This window comes from Gasterosteus aculeatus, chromosome 18 (genome assembly GCF_964276395.1).
Source record: "Gasterosteus aculeatus chromosome 18, fGasAcu3.hap1.1, whole genome shotgun sequence".
NCBI lineage: Eukaryota > Metazoa > Chordata > Actinopteri > Perciformes > Gasterosteidae > Gasterosteus > Gasterosteus aculeatus.
Genome location: NC_135706.1, coordinates 16211107 through 16234782, shown reverse-complemented (window position 1 = coordinate 16234782; position 23676 = coordinate 16211107). Strand labels below are relative to the sequence as shown.

Below are 23676 nucleotides of genomic sequence, written 5' to 3'. Positions count from 1 at the left end.
TGCTTTACATGTGGGTATGCACGTAAAGAGCGTGAGTCAGAGGGAGCACAGCCGAGCATTAGCGCCGCGCAGGAGCTGATCCGGCGGCGATAAAAACGATCCTAAAACCTCATTCGAACGGGTCACATTTGGTCCCGGAGGCCGAGAGCTCCGCGACGCAGCGTCAGCGATGCCCGTTTGCTCAAACTGCCCTTTGTTGCCCCAGATGGACTGAAGGGGAACGGGTGACGCGATAATCCGGTAAAGCAAGAGTTTGTTTTCACTCACAAGTATTTGGTCAGAGGAAGGCGTCGGGGAAGAGATGGTCGTCGGGGTTACGCCAGGACGTTTGAGCGGAACAAGCGTTCTTGGTACTTAACTGGCGTTAAGAGGGTCAATGGCGTAAAGGATGTTTGCTAAAATACGTCAATGAAGGCTTTGTTTCACACGGGGGTCCGAGGTGAAGCAACCAGTTGGTCCAGATCTGCTTCCTTTGGTTTTGATTGAAAGGAATCACGTGTTATTGGCAGCAGCACAGAAGGCCGGAAACAACCAAACCGCGTTCTTACCTTCTAACGTCGCCCGCCGCCACATCTCCCGCAGTGAGCACGCAGTAACGGGATGTCAAATGAAGGCTCATCTAAGAATAGATCCGACCTTCCTACGAGGGGAGCAGGTGCTCCTGGACGTAAGAGGAACAAATTAAAAGTCAAACTCGCTTTCGTGTATTTTTCTTCGTTTTAGCAGACGTTTGCTTTGGCAAATATCGTTTCCTCCAGCGCTCCTGAGTTGGGGATCACAGTTAGATTTGTCAGATGGAATCACTGCACGCTTCTTCTTACGTGTGCTGTTCTCTCTGTTCTTTCTATTTCCGTTGAGCTTTCACTCCGCTGGGATTTCTTACCACAGTCTGAGCATCAGTTTGAGTCAAAACCTCCAAAACATCCACAACACGGCAAGCGTTTCCTTATTTTATATAAAAACAATATAATTTGAAAATAAATATGCTTTACTGTTTTACATAGACAGAAAACATGTTAATAGTAGAGTGACAAAGATAACTTATAATGAGTGGATAACTGATGACGCCGACTGGAATCCAGATGTTTTAAAAGGTGTCATGGTGGAAGTGCGGAGCGCTGCAGTGAAGTTTGTTCTCGCAGAACGGACTTAAAAACAGGCCCGCCGCTTTCTTGGAACACAACTTCCTGATGCATCCGCACAGATGTGTGCATTAACACACACACTCACACACACACACACACACACAGCATGTTCAAAACCCTACACAGCGCCCACTGCCCCCACACGAGAGGGGGAAACGTCACCGGTGCACCAGGACAAATGATCCAAATGATTTAGGGAATGTTAACAAATAGTCATTTGACGTCATTTTTTAGTTGGTTGTGAAGAGAAGCACAGAGACGCTCCGTGCTGAGGAGCCGTCAGTGACCTTATACATGGTGGGGAGGGAGGACATAACACTGCATATATAAATAAACCAAATTAAATATGGGTAGAAGGATGAATACTGCAAAATACTCTATAACATTATAAATTATCTAAAATGGACTATGGCATAAAGGGATATTAAGTATGTACAAGTACAGAGATGAACATACGTACAAGTTGGACAACTAACAAAACTACTTTGAAAATCCCCTCTCCTGAAAAGGAAAACAAACAAATAATTTAAAAAGCACTCGAAAGATTTCTCAGTACACATTGTGAGGCACAGTTTTTCAAATGGAATCAAACTACAGTATCGGATGTTCTCAGTGGTTTTCCTGCGGGGCAGCGAAGCAGCTCTGCTGTCGACCAGGATCCCTTTAGAAGCATCTGTTCTCGCGCAGGCGGACGGCGGCGTCCACACCGTGAGCGTTCGTGTCAGTCCTGCACCGTCCCGGAAAAGACAGGTTCCTCTGTCCCCCGTTGTCCCGCCGTCGATACTCCAAAAGCAAGAGCAGAAATCGCCCGAGGAGAATCCGTCCGTCCGTCCAACGTCGTCCTCCACAGTTAAATATATCTCACGTGGGGAGATTCTGCCATTTTACGACTGACACACAATCACAGTAGAGACTCCAGATATCCAGTGAAGTAATTGTATACGATGAATTCACAAGAAGACTACATCTGCATCACAAGCCTGTTAGAAATGCAAAACCACGAGCTATTTTCCTTTTGTCAAATGATGGGTTTAGTTATTTGTGTTTGTAGCAGCATAACAATTCTGTACTCATTTTTTTCTTATATCATGGTCTATTTACACACAGATACACAGTGGGAGGAAACTTCAGTTCAGTCTCAGTGTTCTCTCTCACGACAGTCCGAGGGGAATGCTTTCCACAGAAAAGAAGAGCTTACGGTTCAAAGGTCAAAGTGCTGTGCTGTGAAATATCTCTAATATTCCTTCATCTTGTACATCTGGTGCTGCCACCTCGCTCATCTCCTCGGCTTGTCACATCTAAACACGAGGGAAAGAGCAGTTAGCTTTAAAAAGTCTTTTACTTCAGTGTCAATTCACCCTTGTTACATGCAAACTTACACAATCTAGATGGGCTCAGGCTGCAAAAATAGGAAACTTTCTTAAGTTTAGTTAGAAAAAGATTGTTGTTTCGGTTAAAATAACTCCAGAAGTTACTTAACTACGCAAAATATGTGAAGAACAAATAAACTTCTGGTTCTCACGGGGGGAACTCGGCGGCCCCCCCCGGCCCCCCGGCCCCCCGGCCCCCCCCCTGTGCTCCTATTCTTTCAGAAGCAGAACTCACTTGCAGGTCTTCTCGTTGAGCTCCAGCTGGCGTTCTTTACAGAAGGCGTCCGTGTGCTTGCAGGAGCACCGGCAGCTGGCTGGATCTTGCAGGAACAGGCGCCTCCTCCTCTCCGAGCAGTGATCGCAACACGGCGCGCAGACGCTGGACAGGAGAGGGGGAGGGAGGGAGGGAGGGAGGGAGGGGGGGGAGAGAGAGGGGACGGTTATCACACGGTGCTCCACCAGCGCCCGTAAAGGACGCTCGGCCCTTCGCTCGCTCCGGTTGGCTCTTCCACGGCCGCGGCCCGACAAGGTGGCGGTTGCGTATTATTGCACACGGGCTCCCACAGAGCAGGCAACCCCCCCCCCCCCCCCCCCCCCGCCATCCATCGGACCACTGGAACGAATGCCTCGGGTCCGACATGCAGCGAGCGAAGCTCTGGATTGGTCCGTGCAGCACAGAGCGTAGAACTCTGGGTAAAGAAGACTCAGGGGTCCTGCTCGGTGCTCCGTTAGCAAACATTTCACTTTATTGAATGAGAAGTGCAGACGGTTCTTAGAACATGTGCTGAGGATCCACAGGAGAAGATACACATCTCAAGGTACAAGTTACAAGTGAACACACAGGCGCACATCGTCTCACAGTGAGAGCGCAGAGGAAACATGAGATCGTGTGTAATATTATCCAGGAATAAAATACGGGTGAAAAAAAAAAAGCAGGCAAAGAAACAAAACAGTACAATTTGTTTACATGTCGCCCTGATTTAAAGAGGAAAGAGAAGACGGCGTTGATAGCCATCACTCAGATCCTTACACCACATAAAGAGCACCAGCATTCTTCACATGAGGACGAAAAGGAACAAAGGAGCAGGGGAGACGGGCGCGAGACACAGCAAAGCGCCACAGACTCAACAGCCAACGCGATGCCGATGCCGCCGCCGATAGCAGAGCGGCGTGGACCCGTCTGCTCGCCCGCCGCGGTGGAGCTGTGACCTTGTTTTCGGAGGCTCGAGTTACAGCCGAGCGGACCGCCTGTTTATTCGTCAGCGTATCTTTGAGCGTGCCGGTTATCAATCGGGGGGGAAGCTCGGCATCGGACAGAAGGTGATAGAAGGAACTCCAGTTTGTACAGTTTATTTTCCCGATACGCCGGCGTATCTCATTCCGACCAAGGTCCCAGTCTCACCCGGGCGATGCGCCTCAGACGGGCGCTGGTGGGGGACGGGGTGGAGGCGGGTCACGGGGTCACGGGTCATGGGGGGGTTACGGGCTGATGGGGTTTGGCGGTCGGTGTTGTGCGGAAGCTACGTTTTAACAAGGCGGCGTTAGCAACACGGACGTCCCGGGGAGGTGAAACACGAGCGGCCACACACAGTTAGGACGACACACAGAAGCGACATGCTAGTGGAGCTAAAAGGGGCAAAGGATCTCCTCCCAGATGAGCTTAGTGATGAGAAGCGCGACACTCAGGTGCAGGTAGGTGGAGAAGGCGGAGCTGACATACGCGCCGTGAATAGTTTTGCCGCGGTTTTTCTTTCGTTTTCTCTTTTGGCTTTTAGCTTTGCCTTTCCGGGACTTTCTGCAAGAGAAAAGGGGACAACAACGCAGAGATGCCTGAGAGACTGAAGAGAGACGGGTTGTGTTTTTAGAAGGTGCAACACTGATAAATGTTCATCTTCTTCAACGATCAGACACCCAAGACAGCGTATTCCTCCACACGATTACTTTGCGGTGATTGGCGGGTTCGGGACGATAACTCGTATCGCCGTGTTACGAACGAGGCCGTCAGGCCGTGTTCCCACGAGTGTTCGTGATACGCGGGAATGTTTTTCGCTGAGGGCTGATTTTGAATTGAAAGATTGCAGCACGAAAACAAACAAACAAAAGAAACCTTTTGTTTGAGCTCCTGAAATGAACCAAAATGTCCTTTTGGAATGAATGAGCGCGAGCCGAGCCGCGGGGTTAAAGACACAGCCGGCGTTCAGCCCTTTGAACGGGGTTTACCCGCATTCTGTAGCCACACAATGCGAAGAATATCAAATGTTCCCTGAAGGAAACGGCTTAATTGCCCAACTTGAATAAACTTGTAAAAGAGTCCAACGTCTCTGCAGTGTGTGCAAAAGATTAATAGCTTGGAGCTCGGTTGGCTGTTATGAAATCTCCCAGAGGGCGATGAACTCGGACGTCACCAAAAGTGCATCTGTGAAGCTTTTCTGGGTCAAATCTTTCTGGCGGATTCAACTGGTTTCTGAGCACAACGCGAGCGAGCCCTTCAAGCACCTGGAGGCCGGATTAATCAGGATGCAAGGTCAAAGGCCACCATGGTTCCAACCACACAGAAAGCCTTCGTAGTACTTTTGTAAAAATGTTTCTTACGTCTGTGGTATTGGAGGCAATTGTACATTAGCTCATCATGCTTGACTCTCAGGACGGGGGGGATAGTGGACTAAAAACCCGTTTTATCACCGTGATTAGTTTCCGGCCCAAACTGGGGATCAGTTACGGTGTGTTGAGGATTATGTGCTCAACGCATTGTAGAATCAGGCCTTGTACAGTAAGACCACCACGACTTTTCTCAGATTTCTGTGCGGTTTTCCAGCAGCGGGCTGCGTAGTTTAAAGTCTGCGGGAACATTGGATTTAGACGCCGTATACGATTTGAAACAGGCAAAAAGAAGCCGGCCACCAGACAAAAGGTAGAAGGAAAAGGAGAAATTCTGTACTTTGCCTCAGAGAAGCAGTTACACATTTACAAACGTTACATGATGAAGTTCAGCAGATATTCCTGTTCATCGTCTTAGCGTAGCGTGTTAGCATGATAACATTGGCTTAAAAGCATCAAACACAACGTGCAGCTGAGCGCCGACGCGAAGCGACAACATTTGACCAACCGATGGCGCCGTGTGTGAGGGGACCAGAACGCGTTTAACCAATCCGATGACAATCCGTCCGATGGCGCTCAGACCCAGCAGCAGATAAATACGACAACGTCCAATGAGGACACGGTGAAACTCCCTCTTTCCTGCTGTGTCCCTGTGGACGTGGACAGTTACACAACCACAGCAGGAACGCCCCCCCTCCCCCTCTCCCCTCCTAGCGACCCGGCGCTTCTGAGAGGTCAGAGGTCGGCGTTGAGATGAAACGTGGAAGCGGGAAAGCATCGGAAACGAGAGTTGAACGACCCGAGGGGCCGCACGCCGCTGACGTGGGACTCGTAAACAATGGAGACAAGGTTAAAGAGGAGGCCCCAAGACGAGTGCTTATCTATATGACGGACGACCTGACACGACCCCGAGCACAAGCAGCAGCGCCCCCGCGCAGCGGGGAGGTAGTAACGGCCGCGAGCAGGAGGAGGATTAAAGAGTTTTAGTGCCCCCCCTTGAACCCTGGACCATAAACAGAAAGCTTTAACCGGTCTTCAAAAAACCCTTATCTGTTTCCCAGCAACCCGTCACGGGAGTTAAGTGGGACGTAAAGACGAGGTGGGACGCCTGTGAGGACGGAGGACGGGTAGGAAGTCAGGTGTCGGTCATTGACCCGGTTAGAGTCCGCAGGTATTCCCCGTCTGTCACCTGAGCGCTGCCCGCTAACCTCGTCCATACCTTTTAATGGCGCTTTGTCGCTGCGCCGCGAGGGAGAACGTGGCGAGGTCCAAATGGAGGGCGAGTGAGAAAACAACACAACGAGGGTCGGTTGGGCGGGAAGGAGCGCGGGGAGAAACAGAAAACCCAACGTCCGTGCACAGAGAGCTGTACTCACTTGTCTTTCTGTTCTGCCGCTTCTTTCTTTAACCTGAAAGGCAGAAACCAACAGGACGTTAGATCACAGCGCGGAAACAGACACTCATCAGGGTCACCAGAGGCCCGACGCTCGGACAGAACTTCCCCCTCGGGCGCTCAGTTAGGTTCGGGGGGGGGGGCAGCGTACGAAGCGGGACCGCTGGCAGCTTCGGTTCACTTCTCGTCCACGTGACGGCGGCTTGCGATAACAGAATGTGGAGCAACAAACCCGACAGCGCTCTCTGAGGACGCCCGATTGGCCCGAAAGTGTTGGGAAAGTGTGTTTGTGTCAAAGAGGCCAAGTTTCTATTTGAAATGAGGGCTGCAGCACAAAGTGTGCGCGCGTCCTGATGCTTGTACGTACACAGCTAAACTTTGAGAAACGCGTCGTGCCGAGGAGCTGAACCCGAGACGTGTCTGTGGATTGTGTCTCTTTATTTAATCTTTGAACGAGCCGCAGACCAGAGTCGCTCATCTCGCTGGCGTTTTAAACAAAGGTTATCGGAAGTTTGAATCACAAAGTGTTCTTGCCACCACGCACAACAATGTGGTTGTTTCCGTTTTGTCGTTATGTATCGTACGCTATCTGTGTGTGTTGAACCTCCTCAGTGGACCCGGGGACCCGAGTGTTTGCAGCGCCGGCTCTTGTTTTGTCTCTGCTTGGCTGTTTGTACGAAGCTGACGTGCACTTGACATTTGACTTCGTTGCCTCCTCGGCCGTGACGCCGACGCGCTTCTATCTCAACGGATTTGATCTGTTTAAATAAAGGTCGAATAAAAATAAATGATTTCCGTTGTTAGTGGGAGAGTCTGCCGTTCCCAAGCTGGGACGGCCTCGCTGCGCCCGGGGGACTCCGGGGACATTTTGTGGGGGACTTGGTCTGTTTATGGTGTCCAGTAACTACACGTTTCCGGAAAAATAGAGCAAAGAAAACCATCTTAAACTGAAAAATTCACCGCAGCCTCTAAAACTGTGTGAAGGAGCCCTGGAGGTTTACTGCTGCGTCTGAATTAAATCACTGCACCGCGTCATGGCAGACGGCAGCGAGTTCGCAGTGACTTTCCTTTATGGCCGCGGGCTCCGCAGCGCGACGCACCGATTCACACGTAACAGCTGTGGAAAGAGAAAGTTTGGTGCTCGGCCAACAGGCCTCCAACGCTTGTTTGCTTTGGACATTTCCCTTAAGCGCGGGAGGACGATGATGCACGTCCTGCGCCCGTGCTGCTGTGTCTCAGCTCTCAGAGGCCTCGGGCCCCACGGCGAGGGAACGTGACGCGTCTGCTAATGTTTGACCTGATTAGTGACGCGATCCTGCAGGGAAAATTACACGAAAAAATGAAATAATTACTTTGTTTCTCCACATGTATCACTTGTGGGAAACCAGCTGATTCTGCCGCCACGCCAGCATATTGTACGAGAACAAAACGCCGCTAACTCCACTGAGGGCGTTTGATTAGCTGCCGATCGCGCCTACGCAGATCCGGGAGCGACCTCGACGTGCCAAATAGGAAACGATCACACTAACGTAGCTCCTTTGCTGGAGAAATCCGACGGAATGAGGATAAAGTGAAGCGGCACGGGATGCGCTCCGACACGCTCTTATCGTTTGCGGATCAGGGAAGTCAAAGGAGCAAAGATGTGAATCCGCCCGTTGAACGTGTCAGGGGCCAAAAGACGAGACGGTGTCTCTCCGCTCTGCCACGTGGACGTACGGCGATTAGAACTGCATGCGCTGTGTGCGTGTCTCTGTTTGAGTCGGTGGGTTTCTTACCTACACTCACATGCGCTGTGCTCTGTGAAACTCATGAGAAAATCGTTTTGTTGCCTTTGGGGTTTTATTCTTTTAATCTGTAAAAGGAAAAAGAAGAGAAATTGTTAAAGTTTGGAGTGAAATATGCAGCGATGTACAGTGTTAAACGTCTCGGGGGTCAGATCTGATCAGACGGTTCTACATTCTCCTTCACCTGGTAATTTGGTGGGAAAATGTCTTAATGCACTTGAGTTCACAAGACAGGTGAGAGTTTAAGGGTTGGGGTCAGCAGGGGGTTTCACATAAAGAGAGACTCCGGCGCTCCCCATGTGAAAAGGTAACAAACAACAACAACAACATGGACCCACAAAGCATCGCACTGGTAGCAAACACGGCCTCTGACCTCCATCGTCACGTTGTAGCTGGACGTCGGCACGCACTGCATCATCTCATCGCTGCAGCAGCCGGCGCAGCGCGTCAACACCACGCAGGACGGGATGAAGATGTGCTCCACCTCCTCCGGGTACTCCTGCAGAATCTCCACCAGCAGCTCTCGGGGCTGACACAGGCTCTTGTTGTACACCTCCATCAATGGGATCGCTGGGGAGAGTCACAGAGTTATCAAACGGCAGCTTCGACAGCGCAGCGCCGTCACAATAACACGCGTCTAAAAGCAGCCGTGAATCACAAAACACTCACAGTGGGGGGGTGAAACACACACAGACATGCACACGCACGTTTCACTTTCCATTCTTTCATTGAGGAAACAGCTGCTTAATGGAGATGCATCTGCTTTTACACACAAACTCTATTTCAATCTGCGTTCCCGTCTACTAAACTGCTTTTACAGCTCTGATCCGATTCGCAATACCAGCAGCGGGCTGCTGACCCCCTCCAGCCTCCCAGAAGTCTTTGCAGGAGTTCTGCTCTTGACAAAGATATGAGCACCGCTCCAAAACCTAAAACCACGCCAGCCCCCCCCCCCCCCCCCCCCCCCCCCCTCCTCCCTACGGGACGCCAAACCAAATATACTGCGCCTGAACAATTTCATGAAGTTCAGCTTCTGATTGTCCAAATCCGATTGGGCAACGCTGGGATTGTGCAAAAAGACGCTGTGGGCCAAGAGGGTAAAATTCCGTTCTATAAAGGGTTTGGTCACCGTAACATTTCCCCAGTTTAACCTCAAACAACAAGGAGAACGTCCAACAGTTGGGGTTTAAGGGTGGAACTGAAGTGATTTACTAAAAAGGGGGAGGAGGGGGAGGGGGGGGGGGGGGTCTGGACAGGGTCAGGCTACACAGATGCCCGCTAGGAGGCGATCATTTCCCTTTAATGTAAGATGGATTCTATGTGGCTGCGTGCCAGGCGGGGGGGCCGTTTTCCCACAGTGCCCCGTGGGACACCTACCGTCATGTGGACCTCGTTCTGTTCCCCTCGGTATGTGGGCGCTCTGCAAGCAGGGGACAAGAGAGAAATGCTGTTAGTTGCGCAACGCCTCGTGCCCTTCGCTTATCCACAGTTGCGCAAAAAAACCAATGTATTTGCGTTGTGACAATTCTATCGAGCGTCGTCATCATGTGGAAACCACGTCCCGCGTTGGAACTCACTACACGCGATAGAGGTGACATCAGAATGGTCACGCGGATGAAATCAATATTAACGGAGCAGGACTCTGGTCCTTCGCCACATCTGGATTGAAACTAATAAATAGGTTTGAACATTCTGAAATATTCTGCGTGAGAACCTTTGTTTCATCAAAGACAAAGCTGGTTCTCTCACAACCTGCTGTGCTGCTACATTCGTGCTTCTGCGACGCAAACTTTGAATAACTGGTGGTTTTTGTTACCAAACCTCCGCCGCCTCTTGGCAACTGTCACCATTAAAGCCGGTGAGGATTCAGCCTGCTGCTCCCCGCGGGGGGGCGCGTGGGGGGGGGGGGGGGGGCACTTTCCCCACACCAGCCGACCGCAGAGCAGCATTTTGCGAACTCTCGCTCACTCGTACGTGCGCGCGCACACACACACACACACACACACACACACACACACACACACACACACACACACACACACACACACACACACACACACACACACACACACGGCCGCGCAACGATCGCAATATCGCGCCAATATTGCGTAAGACGCGATCCTGTAGCGCCGACGCGCATTCAGCCAAACTTTCTTTGGCCATTCTATAGGAGAGGCTTTATTTGGGGGCTGAATGGTCGGGCTGTGTGGGTGCCGCAGGCTCCACCTCTTTTTGGTGGCGTGAGCCGGTTCAATGTAGGCTGGGGGACCCCATCCTGAACCCCCCCCCCCCCCCCCCTCCTACATACTGTAGAATTAATGGCGTCAAGCTGCGGACACCGGCCCCTAAACCGATGATAGGCGACTCTCCGAGGGGCCATTCGGCCTCGATTGTGGGTCCAACTTTTAGTAAAATCTCCCAGTCGGATAAATAAACACTTCATTGGACTTTGATGAAATAGATGTTTGAGGGAGGAACTGAAACACCTTCGTTACGTGGTTCTAAAGAAAATCATCTTTTAAACTGAAAAAAACTAAACTAGAATAAAAAACTACGACCTCCTATTGAGGTGGTGTATACTGCCCCACCCCCCCTTCTCCCTCCACACACACACACACACACACACACACACACACACACACACACACACACACACACACACACACACACACACACACACACACACAGGAAACCTTTGCTCAAAGCCTCCGTGGACGCGCTGCGCTTGATCAATGATTACGGGTAACGATTTACAGCCGTTACAATTGTCCCGTGGAGCGGGTGCGTCCGTGAAGCAGCTGCGCGTCCTGTCGCGTCCACCGCCCGGGTCACAAGTAGGGTTCGTGCCGCTTGACGCGCAGGCGATCGGCGCCCCGGTGCCAGGAATGAACCTGCTCACATGTCCTAATTCAGCCCGGAGCCGCTGCGCCTTTAACGCGTAATAATATCTCCAAGGTGGCTTCGGAGGAGGCCCGCGACCCCCCAGCGCCAAACGGCACGAAATCATTTAAAGAATCAACACATATGCCGCATCTACACGGGGGGGGGGGGGGGGGGGGGGGCCACCACCTGGCAGCGTGTGTGTCCGGGTTATATATTATACGTTTATATATATAAATATATATTTGCGCACCGGTTCCGCGAATCCCGTTTCCACATTTCAGTTTGTTCAAACGCGTCCGGTGACCTACCGGGGAGGCAAGGACGAGCTACACGCGAACGACCGGCGGCCGCTACGCGCAAACGAATAGAGGTCAAATAATGTTCTCTCCGGCTCGCTCTCGTGACTCACCTTGACAGCTGACAGCGTCAAAAATAATAGTGTCAAACTGTCAATAAAGTTCATGTTTGAAATCCAATCCACAGGCAGGCGACGTTTTAAAATCCAAGGGGCCGAAGTGGCGATTTGTTCTGTAAGTTTATGACAACAAGTACAAGAGCAACACAAGCGGACCGGCTACAACTTCTCTAAATAAGGGGCAGGGGGTTGTAATGGCAGATCCATGGTGGTCCCGGGGTCGGAGCATACAATCCTTTGCGCATAACGTCTTCCTTCTCAACTGTTGCCGATGATTTTCAAGATATCCAGAAAAAAGAGAATCCAAGACGAAAAGCGTGCCACATTGTTCCGCAGCGGACTTTTATTTTCTTGCAGGGGAAAAACGATCCACATTACAAAAATAATTCCATGCTTGTTGCGCCAGCCTTCTCCGAGCGTCTGTCCATTGGGAGCTGGTGAGCTTCTCCTATGTGCAACTTGAGCATTGGCCGCTGTGACGCTCTGCGCGGGGGGAGAAAAAAAGAGAAAAGAGGAGAACACGGCGTTGATACTCGTCAATCAGCAAAGTTGTCACTTCGCCTCCCCCCCCCCCCCCGCCCCCCACCTCCTCCTTTTAAGCCTCTGTCACTGCGCACTTAGACCCACCGCGTCCACCTCTGTGCCGCGCGCTCTGTGGCGCGATGCCTGCTGGTTGGCTGCTGGACACGGCGGGGGCGTGTCCTTCTCGCTCCGTTCGGCGTGGTTTGACTTGTTATAATAACGCGGGGATCATAGAAAGTCCGCTGTTTTAGTGTGTATTTATTCTTTATTTACGTCTCCACGCGTCGCTTCACAAGCTCAACGGGAAGAGACGCGACCTGGTGTGTTGGTTTATTGTCATAGTTAAACACTCGTATACAAACCTCGTGGTGAGGAGAAGGGACGCGCGCGCTGCCGACTGCGTGACCTTGGACGAGCAAAAAAAATAAAAGAGAAATAAAATAAAAATAAATAAAAATCCCCCCGCGAGGATCGCTGTGAACTTGTAACGCAGGCGCGCGGGACGCGGTGTGGCCGGACACGTAGCCCGAACGTCCCTGTGCGTGCGCCGATCAACGTCTCGCCGGATCACGTGGACGGAAAGTAAGATTCGGATGTGCGCGCGTGTGTTCCTCCCCCCCTCCGTCGCGCGGTGACACGCCGGTGACGCGGAAGGAGCCACCTGCCTTCTGGCCCGGAATGTGCGCGCGGCGACAGCTGGAGACACGGTGACGACCGACGCGGGAGGGTCTCCGCCGCCGCGCGCTGCCCACGCGGCTGATGAAGACGATGATGAAGGCGGTGATGCTGATGGAGACGGTGACGGAGATTGTGGTACCAAGCAGCTCACGGGGAGGGATGGGGGGTGTTTATGCACAAAGTACCGGGACGTGTATGTAGTTACCACGCGGCCCGTCGGGGCTTTATTATTGATTCTTTAACACGTAGCAGCTGGTTGACGCGGGGCTAATTTTAACTGCCAGCTGGTTCAAAACCTTCCTCCCCAATTCCTGCAGGGTCTTCAGGGTTCAGACTCATGCAGACCACCGTGTCCCACATGCATGAGGCTGCAGGATCCATTATACCACAAACACTGAACCAAAATGTGTCCCTATGCAATAAATAGTAATATTCTAAATCTGATTGAACTCAAGATTGATGCCTGACATTGAGTCAATACATTCTATGGTATAACGTTAAAATCAGAAAGGTTGACAGCAACATTCGATAAATACATGTAGTGGAATTAAATATATTGTAGCATTAAGAAGCAAACAATTTGTTTGAGGACATCAAAAGTGGACTTGGAATAATCTCCACTTTCCACCACATCAACATCTTTAGTTGATTTGGCTCCGAAGGGGAAAGTGGTTCTTCCCATCGGCTTGTTGTCGGTTCAAAGCCTGAAGCTGTTTTTGGTTTCAGTTCTCTCCCACGGCCAAAGGTTTACCAAAGTAAAACAACGGCACGTTGGTTCAAGGGCTGATCTAGATTACGCTTCAACCAACAACTGGTTATGTAACATTAACTCCACCAGTGATGTTCAACATCTTTACACCGTGTTCATTGTCGCTCTTTCCCAACCACGCGAATGCGATTCTCTTTGTGTTGTTGTTGTTTCTTTCCCATTTCTAGATAATATAATGTGTACTTCTGACTGGGACCCCACACAGCAGTGACGCCCTCTGCTGGTCCAACGGGCCCCTGCAGGACCGCAGCTACGTTCCTCCGGCTCGCTGACAGATTGATGGACACCGAGGAAATGGAAGGAGCCGAGGAGTAACGTAAGGACGCGGGTCGGCAGCTACGTGGCCACGACTCGCACCCACAGGAGGGAACGACGGAGGAGGAAGAAAAGAGACAATGGGACTTCAGAGGGGAGCGAATGGAGGCATGATGGAGCAGGAAAGCAGAGAGGCGACACACAAGGAGGAAGAGATGGAATCGCCCGCCGTGTAACCGGAGCAGCGCTGAGGGGAGTCCCTCGCCGCCGTACCCGTCCGGCGTTTAATTGAAGAATAACACTTGGGTTCATTACCGGTATCGCCGAGCTCCCGTTTCTGCTGACTCAGACTGTGTGTGTGTGTGTGTGTGTGTGTGTGGTGACAGTGGATACGGTGCACGGCTCAGCGCGTGCATCCCAGTTTGTGCTGACTATGCACACACACACACACACACACCGGCTCTTAATGAAGCGCTCCTTCCTTAAATCTACGACAAACAGCCTCCCTGCGGGATTCCTGCCTGTCCAACAGCAGAGCAGCAGCCGTTTCAGAGGACGCCGTCTCCGCCGTAACCATCTGAGACAAGCGCATTGTTGTCGTCTTCGGACTCCTTCACAATAAAAGCCACAGCGGTTCCACCTGTTGAAGGCTTTTAATGTGAACTTAACACAGTGCAGCGAGGCCTGCAGAGGGACGGCGGACCTCACGCGTTATAACCAGCTATAACAAAGTATTATTATTTAAAGGGGCATTCTAGCTATTTAAAACTTTTACTTCTGAGCTTTTGTTATAACTGCTGTACATTCCGAATAATTCTATTCCGTTCTTTGGCTTTGACAGCGGACCACATGTTTGGATTCCTTACACACAGATAACAACTATTACAAACACTTTTTTGGCGTCCAAAAGGGACCGATAAACTATTCTGTAAATATTCCAAACGTTTATCTAACATATAAACGCCACATATAAAGATTCTTTCTAACTTCTTTTATATAATCACAGCTTTGTTACACTCAAAGAAACACAGAGTACCTCAACTTTTGACTTCTTCATCATGCAGAACCGGCGCTCATGTGAGTGAGAGTTTGCTCGGATGAAAGTCACATTGTTTGAATGTATAAAGTAGCAGAATCATTCCATGAAAGGCCGACTGCCTCACTCCTTTATCACCTGGCACCAAATCACACATTCTTCCCTTTGCTCCTTTCCGCCTACGCCCTCTCTGCAAGAAGTGAGTCTTTGCTTCTTGCCACCTGTTTCTGAGAAGCGTGAGCTGAGCCCGTGTGTGTGTGTGTGTGTGTGTGTGTGTGTGTGTGTGTGTGATGAAGGGAGTGGTTTGCACAGCAAGGTGCTTCTGACCGGCTTATCTGAGTTGGCTTCATCAGCAATCTTACATATATTATCCAGTAATCAACCTTCAACTGAGTGCCCAGATAATGTTATGATAACATTCACTTTTTACCACCGCGTGACCGCGCTGCACACGCGTGTGTGTGCATTTACACATCCTAAGGAGGAGCTCGTGTTTTGGACCCCGTTGCACACGAGCAACACGTGTGCGTCTCTCAGACGAAGCGCTGAAGCAGAAGTCGTTCCATCGGCGTCCGACGCGGCGCAGACGACTTCCCTCGCCCCTGATAGCGGAGGAATGAATCATGAGCCAATCGGCGCTGCGACCGTTGACCCTGCCCAGCTGTGAGGCGCGTGCCGTGCGGAGGCAGCACACGTCCAGCCGACCTTCGTTGCCCTTCCCGCCTCCCTCCTCCTCCGTGTCGCCTCCTCGACGGGCAGATAAGTGCAACGCTTTCACGCGGGGGGCAAGATCACGCTGGACGTTCTTTAACGAGCACGAAAGATGGTTCTTTTCTCAGGAAGGGGGATGTTCCGCCCTTCATCACTTCTCTCCCTCCCTCCTCTTTATCTCCTTTGACCAGTTCCAGTAAGCGAGCTGGTTTTTTGTGCGGTTCAAAGAGTTCATAAGCCTCTTTGGTCAGCGGAGAAGAAAAATGAAAGGGAAATCGCCAGAGTGAGAGAGAAGCATTCATTGTACTTTAACCCGACCAAAGGCTAGTCCCGTCAACATCGATCACTCTAATACGCAGGGACCGTCCACGAGGGACCGCATGTCCACCAAGTATAGATCTCAGAGGCGAGAAGAAGAAGATTAGCAGGTCCGTCTTCACGAGGGATAAAAGGCATCTGTGACTACTTACATACATGTTGATCTCATTTTATTTAACAGTCTGTGGATGATTTCAGACCATTTTACAATTATTTCTGTTCATGCAGCACAAGAAAAGCACTGAGGCGGAATAGAAAACACAGATACTATGTTGTTACCACATAATACGCCCACTTTAAATAAAATACATTGTGTGTCTGACCACCAGAGTTCTTTTGCAAAGCCACATCACTGCAGCCGGTACGAGGGAGCAAAGCTCTGCCTTTACCTGCCCGACTTCTGACCCGAGGCGCCGATAACCTGCGTCTTTACAACGGGATCCGTATTATAAAGTGACTGCTTCATACGTGTAGAGGTTCCTCACAGTGACCTTAAGGAGGGAAGGCGCTTGGGCCGGTAGGAGATAGGACACCAAGTCTCCGCTGAGTTTACAGCCTAATCTCATTGTTTAACATCTTCCATGATGTTTGTCTCACTCTGTCTAAATAGTCCCACGGGATGGAAAATTCCTAATCCGGAATACAAAGTGAGACCTCTTCCAATCCTAAATGTTCGAGCCGCTGAATGAATGGAATTTGACCTGAAGATTTCAGAACTTTCATCTCCTGTGGGAACATCTCCCAGGTGTGTTTGGGAACTCTGTTAATTTAATTTTCCTTGAGCACACAGCGTCCTTATCTGTGAGGGCTTTTCACCGCGAGCCTGTCACAACTCTCCCGTCCCGACCACACAGGAATCCTCACAAACACAAGCACAAACGCAAACACCAGCAAACAAACAAATCGTAAACCACCACCACTGACCCGTGAGCTCAGGTTCTGACCTCAGGTTAATGCATTGTGCAGCTGAGATGGATGCAACCTGAATACACCCGGGCCACAAATCTCTACATTTTGCGGATTACAGACAACAAAGTGTTACCGGATACTTGTCACAATGGTTAAAGGAAGAAGGGGATACTTTTGATTTGTTGTCTTTGTGTCTCTGAGGAGGACAGGTGTGGACAAAAGTCCTCTATCAAATGCCTCGTCCTGAAAGGTCTCAGAGGATGAATTGTTGTAACTTCTGGCTCCATCATTAGTTCAACTTCTCCTTCAAAACTATTGACATTCCCATCAGCCTCAGCTTTGCTTTAGGAAGCGTTAGCATGCTAACGTGCTAAGTTTAAATGGGGAACATTGAACCCGCTTAGCATTGTTGGCACCGTCAGTGAGAACACGTTAGCGCGCCGTCCTTGAGCTGAAAGCACAGAATAGCTGCAGGCGATTTGAATCTCGCTTTCTTCCTTCCTTCTATTTTATTTTTTTACGGCTACGGTTTTGCGACGCATCCATTACCTGCTGTCATTGTTTTTACCAGCAGCCACAGTCCTCAAACACAACCTGGCATCCGATGTGTCCATGACACAACAAAGGTGAGGACCAGCTGCCCGGAGGGAGGAAAACCACCACAACAGCAACAGTGTATTCGTCCTTATTTCAGCCGAACTTTAACTGGCTTTTGTTTGATCCGTTTCATTCAGGACTCGGCTACAAATCCCCGTTGTTGCCCTTCAGCGTGCCTCTTACATAATGATTGACATACAGAAAGAGGGAAGGAGCTGGTGTTTTTCCATGCAGTCACGGTCCTGTGCGCGGTTTGTGTATCACAACCTCAATCAGCTTGTAATGGCACCTTCAGTCGGATTCTGTGACTATAAAAAGTCTCTGTTCTGTGAGCCGTCGCACTCAATGAACCATAAGTGTTTACTCCTCTGGCATCAAAAAGAGCCGTACCCATAAAATGCAACACGGTCCACAATTGCATCATGAACCACGTGACACATGAACCGGCTCTGTAAACGTCGGTGTTGTGATGCTCCACCCAAAGCACTTGGAGACACTTTTGTTGCTTGTTAACCAGTTGTGGGTTTAATGTCGCATTAACGTGAGGGTGAAACGTGTTTACACTAGTGATTTAAACAGGCGTGTGTGTGTGTGTGTGTTTAAGCATGGAAATTACCACGCAAGGGAAAAGAGGCAGGTAGACTACACCCCCCCCCCCGCCCCCCCGCCGGGAGAAAAGCTATTCATTGCATTCCTGAGCACAAGAGTGTGAGATTAAATACACACACATCCAGCATAAGGACACACACACACACAGAAACACACTTACATACAGAAACACACACACACACAATGGGCCCCAATCCAACATCCCAGTTCAAAGGGCACGAACAGCATCGAGCCGCAGTCAGACAGCAGCTCTGCCGCCCAGCAGGAGGTCCGGTCCAATGGGCCCGTGTGTGTCGTTTGATGGGGAGAAACCTGCCCGTCAGTCAGCAACTCCGACGAGGACAACGGGAAACGATATTTCCCGAGAAGGAAAGAGGCCTCAGTGAGACTTCGCTCCCCTTTGGATCTGACTGCGGTGCGATCCGAGGGGGAGGCGCCGACAGGCACGGACTGGTGTGGTGGGTTTCTGGCCGTGGGAGGATTTACACACTCAAACTTGCACGCACACGCACACTTCCTCCTTAGTAAGCATGAACAAGCTTTATTGAGAAGTTAAGCAGAGCGAGATTTCCAGTCATGGTCATGCAGGAATGCTTCCTCGGATAGAAGCATCCGGATGTTATTAAAAAACTGTAAAAGAGATCATGCCTATTGTATGTAACAAATCTACATGGCTTTTATTGAAAGGCATTCAATGACAAAGTGCACGAGAAGATCGCTTTGACGTTTCTAACAACTTCCTGAGAGTCGGTCAAAAAGCAAAACGCTGCCAAAGAATTCCTTCTTTCTGCGTCAATCAAACGGCGGGAAACCCACAATTTAAGTTATTATTCAGAAAAGGAGCCTCGTCCAGCTTCTTTGAAACTGCAATTTTTTCCTGAAACATATGAGACGAACTCGGTTCAAAGGGACACAAACATGAAATGAAATAATTGTGAAATAGTTGTGAGTGTAAGTTTGTCTTCCCCAGAAGCTGGACGTCATGTCTGACGCGGAGGTGTGAGTAACTAACATACCGTAATGTGTGCGTCAGGGGTAACAACAAGTCAGAAAAACTCCAGAAAATATTAAATGACTGTAGTACAACTAAGGAAATCTGATTAGCCAAATATAAAAGCTTCTTTTAGTACAAAGTTTATACCGATTCTGCAAAATCCTTCCTCCAAAACAAATAGTAATTCCCCCCAAAGACACATCAGCAATATTGTGTTAGCTAATCTAATTAAAACTAATTTCATTTACCAACATCTGCAGATTCCCCCTGAGGGGAGTGAGTATGAAAGATGATTTAATGTCTAATTGCTGGAAAGGGACACGAGACACAGATCCTGGGAGAGGACAATAAACAGAACGTGAAACCTTTGGGCTGAAACGTCGAAGAGATCCTTGTCTTCCAGCTCACAAACAAAACAAAACCCTTTTCCATCACTGTGACCTCGCTAATCAACCTTCTGGACGTCTTTGACCTACTTGTGAGGTGCAGAGATGAAAGCTTGCAAACGTGGGCCCGACGTGTTTCAGCCCTCTTCGTGTCAGAGGTCGGGATCCCCTAAAGAAACGTGTTGAATGGGGCAAACGCCCGCTGAGTGGGGCGACTAAAGAAACATCACCCCTCACACCTCCCCGGTGCCCCGAGGGGGAAACGTCTTGTTTCGGGGTTTCAAAGAAGAAAAAACAAGTCAAAGTGAAGATTTATTTTTCTTTTTTCACGTCATAGTTTCATTGATGTACTTTGATGTGTACGTTGTTCTATGTTTAATTTGGCAAAGTTTCACAAATTCTATGCTGACCTCCAATGGAAAGATCAAGCTAAGACAAACACGCACTTAAATGCGTTTGATGAGGCAGATGTTTAAAATGAAGGGCTTCGGTTTAGTCTATCGAGGAGATAAAACGCCCACAATTTGAGGACGTGTGGTTGAGAACGGAGGAACTTTGCGCTGCGAGCGTGTGCGTATCCGCTTCCAGGTGGCTAAATCCTGCTTTGTTTGCGCGGCCTGTTTTGTGTGACTGTCCACGGGCTGGTTGTGAAACCCAACACTCACTGGGGGGGGCGGCGGGGGGCTTTTCCCTAAACTCTGGCTGGATTCCTTAACGAGGTGCAGAGTCCCACTAGGTGGGCTGGGCAGTCGGCAGAACCCGACACTGCCCAGCGCCACTCAGAATTTACTCGCAGGAATTAAGACGCCGTGTTTTTCCAGGGCAGGATGCTCGGGTTTTTTCTTTTAACGCGTAGATGTAAATCAAACGGGGAAAAGGTGGAGCGGATCAGACACAGTCGGCCCCTGTTCTTCAGGGAGCGTTATTTATGTGGACAAGGTGAGGGATCAAGTCGAGGTTATTTGGGGGCTGATTTTTGGTGTTGACAAGAAGCGTTGACACTCGGCGTAAATCTGGACCTCAGAATCACGGCATCTCAGGGTGCGGTTTGCGTGGTTCCCCGGCTGACGACGTGCTGACCGATTGACGAGGTGGAAGGTGTGTTTTCATCGGCGCAACGGTAGCGACGCGCTAACGTCACGCGCTCCTGACTTGTCTCCTAAACATTACATTTTCCCTAATTATAAATCTCCATTTGACATTTCTGCCTCTCCGCATCTCACGTCTCATCCACACTCCATTCACCGCCCCCCCCCCCACCGGCACCGCGTCACCTCTGGCCTTTCACTCCTCTCGCTCACCGTCTCCACAAATGAAATATATCACCGCTGTCTATCAGTCAAGCACACCTATTTTTCTCTCTCCGTGTCCCTGTTAAATCACAGAATGTCCCCCGTTTGTCCATCTGGCTGCCAGACATTAAAACGATATATGAACTCATGTCCCCCCCCCGAGGCTCGCGGCTGTAAATCTGAGCGAGCTGCTAACTGTCTTATCTGCTGTGTACGTTGGCCGTCTCTGGTTTGCCCAGGCGGAGATTTAACGAGGACACAGACACCGTCGCTTGCCCTGTGTGGTCCGCCGGCGGAACTTAACGATATAACACGGCGCTCAATAAACCTCGGGGGGCCACGCGATCAGCTAGCCGCGGCGCCCGGGAGACATGCTAACCGCACGCGCTAACTGGTTTGTGCTAACGCTGTGACGCACGAGTCAGAGAAAACTGGAGCGGAGGAAAATCTATTTACTCATTCTGCATGTGCTTGTGTTACAAGCTGCAACGTGCAATGAGGAAAGATTGGTTGAATATTTCAGGCGTGTTTGCTCATCACCTTTTCTCACCACAGCTATTTGATTAAAGCCAACAGGCTGAAAACACGAGACGAGAAAAAAGAAATGCAGAAATTTACAATCAATACCTCGGTTTTATTGAGAAAAAAGTGGGAAGCTTATTTGTTCATTTTGAGTTTCTGAAAGGAAGCTTCTTCACATTGTTGGGAAGTAACTATTTCCTTACAGGCTCATTTCAGCATTTTGGGGGTACGGGTGTACTGGAGCCTTGACCACGCACACCTCTATATTCCTCTAGCGATACGCGGGCGAAGACACATGATGGCAACCAACGGACCACAAGGCTAATAGACTTTTTTGGAGCGCAATTGCACCAAAGATGTGGGGCACAGTAAATATAAAGAGCAAACAAGGGTCCCGTTTGCTGACTGCGGTGGGTCACCGTCCACACCGGTACTAGTGTCAAAACCTTCACAGCCACGGGAAGCAAGAATTGGAAGTTTGTGCCTTTGGCTTCCGCAGCATGACGTGATCCCTGGTGAAATGGAACAGCTTTACACCATTACAAGAGGGATTTAAATCAAACCCTTTGCTTTTGATTTGAAGGCTAAAAGGAGGCCAGGCCACCAGAGGCAGTTTGGAAAGCAGGCGTCTCACAACCTGTTTCCCAGTTTCAGGCTCAAAGGATCACGGCCACTTAGGAGGCCGGACGGGACCATTTCAGACCATTGGCATGCTTGTGGTTAAGCTGAAACTTAATAATTGAGAATTAACAACCAATCAATCCACGGCACATGTAGCAACTCCCAGTGGCAAACAGCAGGCATCGCACAACCAACACAAGCGACTGCCTCACATCGAGCAGCGGTGTTGTATCAATCACACAAAGCCACACAGTCAAAATAGAAACTTAGTCACAGCAGCTCATCATGAAAGGCAGTCCAGTGACCTTTGTGGGCGACGGCCTTGAGCAATAAATATTCTTTGTAACCAAAACATGTTGGAAAAGTAAGGGAGTGAAAACACGTGCACACGATTCCCCACGCGGTAATACCTCATTTATTACCGCGTGAAATTAAACACACAGACAGGCCTCTATCGTTCTGCTTTAAGAGAAGTGGAGTGGACCGCTGACCCTCTTCGGCCTCGGCGTCCCGCGTTACTCCCCCCATTGAAAGCGGAGTTCAGCCGACCGCGGAAGTCGCCGACGCTTCGTGTCGAAGGCCAATCCTTCGTCTCCTTTGAAGACGACCCACATTCTACACATGGCCGAGGACACAGCGGGAGTAAGAAGTAGTTTCTGACCCCGCGCCACGCTGACCCCTGGACGACCTCTGCTGAAGTGAGGAAGGGATTCAGTGAGCACCGTCGACCAAAACACTGACCATTGTCCGACTTCGCCAATCAGAGAAGGTGTCCGGTGGACAAAGGCCGCGTCAAACACACGATATGTTTCAGTTTTGAGATGTTTTCTAATTAAGAGCCAGGGTCAAACAACATCATCTGACCTTGATTCGCTGATTCGAGCTGATAAACGAGTCTCTCGTAAAGCGTCTGTTGCCAAAACAATTTCCAGCAACTTTGGTAAAAAAAGAAAAGTGCTCCACTTATTTCTATGTTTGGATCGTTCTATTTGGAAACAGAAAACAACTCATGAGCAGGTAAACAACGTAGGCCGTAAACAGCGGCCGCCTCGCCCTCAGACCTCAAGTATTCCAGCAGACTATTAAGGCGGCCGGAGGAAGTGCTCACACGCAACCAATCCGACCGGCGGCGAGGTCGGTTTGATGGATGCGTGTTGTTTCCTCGCCTGAGGGAACTGAGCGGACGTCAACTTCCCCACCTACAGCTCACACACACACACACACACACACACACACACCGTCTCGTACCATCGTGGCAAACGCTCCTCCCCTCTTGACCTCGTTGAGAGCAGTCGGGCGAGCGCGTGTGAAATGCCGGGTTTCTACTGAGGAGGCGGTAACCGCCGCAGGGAGCGCCGACTCTCTCCGGGGTCCAGCTCGCCCAAAGGAGAAGGAACGGCAGATCTACCGGTTAGCCGACTTACGCCGAGCCGTGACGCAACTGTGATAAAAAACTGTGATATTACAAGAAAGCAGCAATTCAGTGATAAATATCTTCAGTTTAGTACACGTTTAGAGTTAAACCGGATCAAAATAAACGCTCAGACACTAAGTGGGTGTCGTTTTCCCTGAGCAGCGCCTGCTAGGTTTCACCAAACAAAGATGTTTCATCACGTTGAATTTGCCACTGCGCAGGTCTTCCGAACCGGCGATTGACGTAATGTGTGACATTATTAATCTTGAATACAGGAAAATGGAAAAAAAAAATCAAAGATGCAAATTGAATAATAATGTTTGGAGAGGAGCGAGCGTGTGCTGGCTCTGCCGCGGTGCTGCTGGCAGCCGTCGGAGCTCCGACACGTCGTTAAGTTACTTTAGTCTCAAGTTCATATAAAAGGGAGAATTGAGCAACTTCCACAGAAACGTCTC

At 50.1% G+C, this 23676-nt stretch overlaps 1 protein-coding gene and 1 long non-coding RNA gene across 3 annotated transcripts; one reads left to right on the top strand and one right to left on the bottom strand.

The window, feature by feature from the left end:
- Positions 1-936: 936 nt before the first annotated feature.
- Positions 937-12656, bottom strand: vegfab (vascular endothelial growth factor Ab). Of its 2 annotated transcripts, XM_040160656.2 has the most exons (8): positions 11583-12625; positions 9668-9710; positions 8664-8860; positions 8282-8358; positions 6490-6522; positions 4236-4310; positions 2751-2894; positions 937-2443 (listed from the first exon to the last, which is right to left on the bottom strand). In XM_040160656.2, exons 1-8 carry the CDS (start codon positions 11634-11636, stop codon positions 2422-2424), a joined length of 645 nt encoding a protein of 214 aa, XP_040016590.2. In that variant the 5' UTR covers positions 11637-12625; the 3' UTR covers positions 937-2421. The 2 variants fall into 2 exon arrangements, with proteins under 2 accessions (XP_040016590.2, XP_040016591.1); XM_040160657.2 differs by lacking the exon at positions 4236-4310 and having other exon boundaries at positions 11583-12656.
- A 49-nt stretch (positions 12657-12705) lies between these two features.
- Positions 12706-16196, top strand: LOC120808064 (uncharacterized). Its single transcript, XR_005709907.2, has 2 exons — positions 12706-12923; positions 13725-16196. It is a non-coding gene; the product is annotated as an uncharacterized LOC120808064 (long non-coding RNA).
- The last annotated feature ends 7480 nt before the right edge of the window (positions 16197-23676 follow it).

Bases quoted from the DNA above. Each gene is read 5' to 3' on its own strand.
- vegfab (XM_040160656.2), bottom strand. From the start codon at position 11,636: ATGAACTTTATTGACAGTTTGACACTATTATTTTTGACGCTGTCAGCT. The intron at 4,311-6,489 runs GTGAGTACAGCT...TTTCTCTTGCAG, and splicing joins GCGGCAGAACAGAAAGACAA to AAAGTCCCGGAAAGGCAAAG. The intron at 2,895-4,235 runs GTATGTCAGCTC...TCTCCTGTCCAG, and splicing joins GGCAAAACTATTCACGGCGC to CGTCTGCGCGCCGTGTTGCG.